The following is a 7,663-nucleotide window of genomic DNA, read 5'->3' as shown; positions in this document are numbered from 1 at the left end:
CCCCCTTTCTCTTTGATATGACACAAAGGTCGTTGCAGGCTGTGAAGTGGACAGGGTTGTCAGTGAAGAGAAGAGCTGAGAGGGCAGCACAGGGAGACGGGCAGGCAGGGGAGGAATCCCAATAAGCCTGAGGCATTTAAGATGGAGCCACAAAGATGAAAACCTCTTATAAAAAGGTTGTGAGAGACAACCGCGTCTCCTCAGAGCTGAAGCACCAGAGGATGGGAAGGATGCAGGCTGGAAAAGCTAATGGGGGCTTGGTTGGTATGACATGTTGGCTGGAAATAGAAAGCCTCCTGTCTCCAGCCACCACCTCATTGACTTTGTAACCATTTGTGAAAATTACAAGGGCCTTAAACTGGCACAATTATGGACTGCAGATGAAAACAAGGGTGGAAAGGAACATTAAATTCCTCAGCTACATTCCTCAAGGGCAACAGAGTCATGGAGTCTCTGAGCCGGGAAATAATATGAATAAGAAGGCAGCATAACACATTAGGTCATTGTCTCTAAGTCTACAAACCACTTCAGGGACCTTTGGTGAAGAATAGAAGTACTTTTAGCTTGTGGTCAAAAAAGAAACCTTGCTTCCACTTTCAAAGTTATACTCACATGTAGAAGTAATTTTAGAAGACCAAAACAGCACAGAACAACTTCTGATTACTGGGAATGATTAAGTCTTGCAAGGTAGCACTGATAGAGATCATCTGTGCCTTTTCATTCCTTCTGTATCTCTCAGGCTCTTTCCTATCTGTATCGCATCTCTCTGCTATCTCTCAAAGGCTTTGCACAGTGAGTGTATCAAAATAAACGTCAGCATCACTGAGCTACGATAAAGAAATACCAAATGTTCTGTGAAGGGATTTGCATAAATGGCTGTAGAAGAAGGAGCTGACGCAGGAAAAAAAAAAGAAGACATTTGTGGTTATTGTGCCCACAGCTTGGAAACTTCCCAAAGTTCAACTCCAAGTCCATGAGGTCTAAGCGGGTGCCAGCCAGAGAGAGGAGAAACATATTAATATTTAATTTGAGGCTAAATCTTGCTCTTAGAGAGAGATTATGGAGAGAGAAGGGAGGTTTGTTGGCCCAGGATTGTGATCTGACATTGAATTTTTGAAGTCATAAATGGATGTTTTTTGAAAGAGCGGGTGGGGCTTTAGAGGTCCTGAGAGGACAATAAATCATTTGGTCACGCGTACTGTAGCTACAGCTGGGCCTCTCCAGATCAAAGAGCGCTCTCAGCATCTCTGTATCACTCTAGCATGAAGTGCAGGAAGACAGAGAGAGAAAGAAGAAGAGAACTTGTGTGTTAGAAGTTTTTATCTATATGGCATAATCCAATAGGTAGGGTCATTTTTTATAATTTAATCTTTATTTAATCAAGTAATCTCATTGAGATTAAGATCTCTTTCCCAAGAGAGACCTGAGAACAAGAAACATTCATAAGACAAGAACACAATTATCAAACAGAAACAACACAATCACACAATAAACAAGGAATTAATAAAAACAATTACAAGAATCATAAGAGACGTCAGATAATAAAGCTTTAAAATCTCCAAGAGGAATGTAAGACTCAAGTTTGAGGGCAGTTTGCAGTTCATTCCATTTAAAAGATGCTTAATACCTGAAACCAGTTCTGCCAACATTAGTGTGAACATGAGGGATATCTAAAGTTAAGTAGTTACTGGGTGGTGTACTGTAGTTACTAGATTTAAATGAGAGAAGAGATGTGGGGTAGTTTGGAAGATTTATAGATGAGTAACAGGAGATGACTATTTCTTCTTGACCGTAAGGAAGTCCAACTAACCGTGTGACACAGAGAACAATAATGAGTACAAAATTTGTCATTTGTGATAAAGCATACCGCATTATGATACACAAGGTTTAACTGCTTAGCTGTTGATGAGGCAGCATGATAACACACGATATCTCCACAGTCAAGTACAGACATGAATGTTGACTGCACAATAGTTTTACGGTTGGAAGAAGACAGACAACCTTTAATTTTATACAAGACGCCTTGTTTGATTTTTAATTTCTATGTCAAATGTTGAATATGAATCCTGCTGTCAAGCCAAATTCCTCAGTAATTGCATGACTCAGCATTTAAAGTTTTAATGTCAGAATAGTCAGAGTCACAGGTGGAGGTGGAGAATACCATGTACTTGGTCTTTTCTGTATTTAAAACTAGTCTGTGATTAAGGAGTGATAACTGGAAAGCATTTAAATCAGACTGAAGACGAGTCAGGACCTGGGCTGGGGTGGAGCCTGGAGCATATAAAACTGTATACTGTAAATGACAGTCAGCTTTACCTAAATTCCATAAACGTAGTGGAATAAAAAGTACAAAAAACAAATAAACTCTTGCGCCAGTTAAAATAGCCTTGAGAGAAGAGAGGAAACCTGCATTCCTCTGCACAGTGCCAAAAGTGCAAAAAATTAAAAATATCTGTGCATAAGGCTTGTGTAATTTCAGTGGACATAATGTACTGCCTATTCTAAAAATATTGGCTTATTTAGACTCAAGACCACATCCTGGCCAGTGGTGCCATTTCTGTGGTCATTAATGGGAAAATGAATTCTCTTATGTACAGGAACGGCACTGGTACTTCACTGGTTTTATCTTTGAGTGCAGCGCAGCAGATTCCTCCCCCCCACTGTTACTAATCCCTGCTCTCCGTACTGTTTTGAAGCTTTAGCTCCCTAATATTCACTCAGTAATGACCAAATATTGCGAGAGATTGCCCTCGTGTGGTTTTATCCTAGAACGCAACATATCTAAACTTCAACTACCAGCTATGACAGATTGATGAATCAATACACTTTTTTAATTTACATTGGAATCTAGATTAGAAAAAGCTGAGAGAATGCATGGAACTTACTTTTATTGATTACAGTGGTCAAGTTAATGATGACCAGATATAAATCTGCCTATTCTACATCAAGCAGCATCAAAGTCTAGCACTGTTCACTCTGAAGGTCCCACACCTGAAAAATGAAGCCACAACAACCCACATAATCTTACTTGTGCCAAACCAATCAGTTTAAATTTAAGATCGCACACTTAAGAGCAAAGGTGTGAACATGTGAAGGGGAATTTATCACATCTTTCTCTGGTACTTCCTAAAAATATATACACTTTGAGACTAATTGAGACTGAGCAACAAGCCTACCTCTGACTTTATGGTATGTAGGACAAGGTGGGTGAAGTAATAATATACTGAAAATATAAAAGAGATACCTAATGGGAATTATGTGATATAACATCTTGTATTATATGAAAAATGTGGATGCAATGTAACAATATGTTTGTGAAATCAGTGTGTGAGTGTGTTGCTAAAAGAAAAGCTGTCTGCTTTCGACTGGCAGACCATGATAGGCATGAGTCTAGCAATAAGACTAATAAATGTGCAAATATGTGCACATATTTTATATTATTGTGCAACTTTGGGGGAAAATCTTATTTTACACACATTTTATTATGCCTGTAAATCTAGAGTAGAGTGTAGAGTACAACATTCCCTTCTAAATTGTAGTACATTAAAACCAGAAAGTCATACAAAATTTAAATACATAAGGGAAGTGTTGGTACCTCAAAACTGTGCTGTACCATGAGTAAAAACAGCAAACATCAGGAAAGTTACTGTACATGAGACCTAATATTTATTTCAAGGAACATCTGCTTTCACTGGCTGCTCCCTAGTCTGACTCCTTTGAGGGTCTGCAGATGTAGGAGGACTTGGCTGGGTCACTAGATAGGTTTTCTCTCTCCTTTCTTATTTACAGCTCCTTCTTCTTTACAGGAAGGGCCATGTGGAGGAGGAGGAGGAGGGACGATGCTGTGTTGAGATACCTGACCGTTCACCTGCCCCAACACCCTGTCCCTCTCCAAAGTCACCAGCATGGTCTGCCTCAAAACGGCTTGGTGTTTTTCATTCATCCGCTTTATTGCAGGTTCATAGCTGTTGCACTGAACCTTGAGCTTCTTAATCTGCTCGATGAGCCTGTTTTTCTCCTGGACAACACGCTTATGCTGCATCCGGTGGAAGTCTCTGGCTCTCTGGGCCCTCACTAGTGTCCCAGCTGCGGCAGAGGCTGCCAGCCTGTACTGCTCCTGCTCCCGCTGCGCGTTTCTCAGCTCGCTGTCTAGACGCTGGTTTTGAGTGTACCAATCCGGTACCACACCCACCCGCTCTGTATCCACCTGTCCTTTCTGTGCCATCTCCGTCCACTCCGTTTGAAAACAGTCCAGCGTTTCTGTCATGCCCATTTGGAAGAGAAAGTTGCGTAAAAAGACGTCCACGGCTACAGGCCGTTCAGTGCCGGAGACTGCACTGGCTTCTGCCCGGGTCTGGATGGCTTTCACCGTCGCCTCCAAGTCTTCCTCTCCCTCTGTCAAACTCCAGTCGTCTTCAACGGATACTTCTTCATACTGAAAGTCATCATCACTGTCAGTTCCGTCCGCTTGTTTTTGATTTTTCTTAGCTGCGCTCATAGTTTCATTTGACTGATCCAGCAAGAAGAGAAAGCTTCTGGTTGCTATGGTGATGACGAGTCGGGCATTCAACGCGAGACTTCAGGAAATCACGTCTTTCCCCATTCTATCCGTCATCAAACAGTCATGGCGGACTACCGAGAGGCGCCCTTGGCTAGCCGGCCAAAAACACTGGATCCAAATGAATATTTCAACCTTTCGCCAGATGTCCGACGGGCCGAAGAGGACAGGGCCGCATTACGAGCCAATCTGAAGAGGCAGTACCAGACGCAACTTAATAACCCGCACAGAAAAGAGCTCATTGTAAGTACGAGACAGCAATGTCACCTTTTAAAATGGCTCAAGCTACTTGCTGGGATGCTAACGGTAGCATGTCATGGCATATAGAAGTCACAGCAGCCAAGTTTTACTAAAGAATAGTATTAATATAGGGTATTATACATATTTATGTCCATTTAGGTTATGTGTTGTGGGTGGTATGTTAACAAGACGATTGCATTTTGTACAAACGTTAGAGTAACATTAGCTTTCTAGCACGAGAAGAAGGTTGGTCGCTGGTGTTATAATTTAACTAACTTAGCAGTGATTCAAAACGCTTTCTGACTTAAGAAATGGTTTATCACAACTTTCACACCCTTTGTCACATTTAGTATGAAGGGTTTAAGCCCAGTTTTAGTATTTGCTCCTGTAAACAGTCCCGGTAAGCAAGTTTAAACTCAGACACAGTATATATTGTCAATGATATTTCCCTTTCTGTGTTTGCCATCCACTAGCTACATTATCACACGATGCGGAGGAGTTTATATCTCTAGCCACACAGTAAATGCACCACAAAGTACTACAGTTGAGCAAAATAACATATTTGAAACGGTGGTGATGATATTGGTATATCTAGCTCTCTTAACTCTGCAATTAAATTCACCCAAGTCCAGACTGATAAATCCCCAGCTGCTTTAATTAATGAAGCTGAAATGAATTAGTTGCTAGCAGTTTTGCTGTAGTCTGTTAGTTGTCATTCACATGGTTAAAATATTTTTGCATCAAGCACCAACATGCATTTAACTTAATTCTACTACTGTTACTTATGTATATTATGTAGCATTGTGAGTCTGTTTATAGGCCCTTTTCATAGCAGGTGTTTTGACTTGTCATTGTCGGAAAGGCACAGGTGTTACTAATAACATTAATGATGGCTCCGTTTTTTTATTCAAGTGTCCCAGTAAGCCATGGTAGTGTGACAGTGAGCTCGCAGGCACAATACAGCGACCCTGAAGTCGAAACAACTAAATGGAATTCAGCCATCTTGCTTTTATTTTTTACAATTGTGCCTACACACGTCCTCTATGAAAAAGGCCTTCATCTGTTTCTCCTTGTAAAATTGCCTTCTGTCTAAACAGTTTGCTCAGGTCAACACAGTGAGCAATCCAAACTTTAGTTTTTTAATACTCTTATATTGTAATATGTTGTAAATTGCTTGTTTGACTCTTATCTTTTTACCACAAGGGCAAATATTAGCTTATGCTTATGATATATCATTGAGATTCCATTGCATGTATTTTTCTTTACAGGAAGACCCTGCCCTGACACGCTGGGTGTACGCACGCACCAACCCCTACACGTACTTCAAGCCCACATACAAGACATCTCTGCTCGGTGCAATGTTTGGAGTTGTGCCTCTCTTCGTCCTCTACTACGTCTTCAAGACAGACAGGGTATGAGACAAGACTGCACTACTCTTCCTCTTTGTTTGACACATCATGGGTTGTTTAGAGAATGACTTATCCCACCTGTGAGACTGCAGGTTTAGTGAGTTTGCAGAAGAAAGCTGGTATGCATGTTTAAATACTACAGATACAATGACACATGGCATGTCTGTACCCTGAACCAAAAATACATCAAGCACAGGAACAACACTTGAAATAGTTTTCATTCAGATAATTGTAAATTCATGAATGTGTTCAACGCTTTAGCCCCTCTGACTTTCCTCAGGCTGTGTAAAAGACCAAGTTATAGATTAGAATCAGAGCAGGATGAACAAAAACAGCAAAAAGACGAGAATATATGCCCACATGCTGTTGCAGGTTAAAGGCCTTTACCACTAGGACCACTAGTGTCCTTTACGTTATAACTATCTGCTGTCCTATGAACAATATTTTGTGCCAAACTGCTGGTCAAAACTACAATGATTTTACTTGATATAATGCAGTGAACAATACAGTATTGGCATGAGAACATGTGAGGTCATTTCACCAAGTTAAAACTTTAATATCAGTTTTATTAGCGAATCTTGATACACTGATGGCGCTATTTTTTTGGCTAAAATATGATACTTGGTCATGAATGGCGCCATCTATGAAAGCTATTTAGTTGAGGATTGGACACTTTATACTTGAGTAGGTGCACACTTGATCTGGTTTTCTTTTTTGTCACAGCTCCATTCACATTAGAAATGAAGGCATCATTTCAGATGCTGCCTGCTTTCATTTTCTTCCCCCATTGTGATGGAGATTCACCCTTTAAATCCTCGACAATAGAAATTCCAGTGAGAATTGTCACACTGCTGGGCTATCATGTTCCTCTCTCTCTCTCTCCGCTGGGAGGAAAAAAACCTGCTTGAAAATCATAAACGCTCACATAAAACATGCCGTTAAGAAAATGTCCAGAAGGTGAAGAGGGTGAGGGTGATATGACTTTGTTGCCATGGAAACTGTACTAACCCATCATCTGTTTGTCGTTTCACAGGATAGGAAGGAGAAGCAGATTAAAGCTGGAACCCTCGAGCGCAAGTTCAGTTTGTCATCATGAGCTCTGATATGTAAAGACCTCCTCTATGTTCTAGTGATGATGTCAGTGCGTGTAATTATTATCCAAATAAAATTATATTGTCAAAAACATATCATTTGGTTTTGATTGCTGAGACAGAAGTGTGAAGAGTGGGAAAAACTCACAATATTATAAACGCGTGCACAGTTTAGGGACACACAAATACAAATAGGCTCAATTTGGAGCCAGCTTGAGTGGGTTTACATTTCAGTTGTAAATGAAGACTGTTGCAGACATAAACATCACCAGCTAAAATCACAAAAACAAGGATCTTGTGTATCAACCCATGGAATATCACTTAACAAGAGAAAGGCTTTTTATTTAATAGAGGCAGGATCACTT

General features: G+C 40.5%; 2 protein-coding genes across 3 annotated transcripts; one reads left to right on the top strand and one right to left on the bottom strand.

The window, feature by feature from the left end:
• Positions 1 to 3,643: 3,643 nt before the first annotated feature.
• LOC121887698 (sperm-associated antigen 16 protein-like) lies at positions 3,644 to 4,598 on the bottom strand. Its single transcript, XM_042398597.1, has one exon. The coding sequence runs from the start codon at positions 4,496 to 4,498 to the stop codon at positions 3,755 to 3,757; it is 744 nt and encodes a 247-aa protein (XP_042254531.1). The 5' UTR covers positions 4,499 to 4,598; the 3' UTR covers positions 3,644 to 3,754.
• On the top strand, positions 4,584 to 7,392 carry ndufb4 (NADH:ubiquinone oxidoreductase subunit B4). 2 transcript variants are annotated; one of them, XM_042398598.1, is made up of 3 exons: positions 4,585 to 4,801; positions 6,067 to 6,210; positions 7,241 to 7,392. In XM_042398598.1, exons 1-3 carry the CDS (start codon positions 4,625 to 4,627, stop codon positions 7,301 to 7,303), a joined length of 384 nt encoding a protein of 127 aa, XP_042254532.1. In that variant the 5' UTR covers positions 4,585 to 4,624; the 3' UTR covers positions 7,304 to 7,392. The 2 variants fall into 2 exon arrangements, with proteins under 2 accessions (XP_042254533.1, XP_042254532.1); XM_042398599.1 differs by lacking the exon at positions 7,241 to 7,392 and having other exon boundaries at positions 4,584 to 4,801; positions 6,067 to 6,216.
• Positions 7,393 to 7,663: the final 271 nt, after the last annotated feature.

Source organism: Thunnus maccoyii, chromosome 21 (assembly GCF_910596095.1).
Source record: "Thunnus maccoyii chromosome 21, fThuMac1.1, whole genome shotgun sequence".
In the NCBI taxonomy this organism is placed as follows: Eukaryota; Metazoa; Chordata; class Actinopteri; order Scombriformes; family Scombridae; genus Thunnus; species Thunnus maccoyii.
The sequence above is the reverse complement of the archived record's forward strand: the minus strand, read 5'-3'. Positions and strand labels throughout refer to the sequence as shown.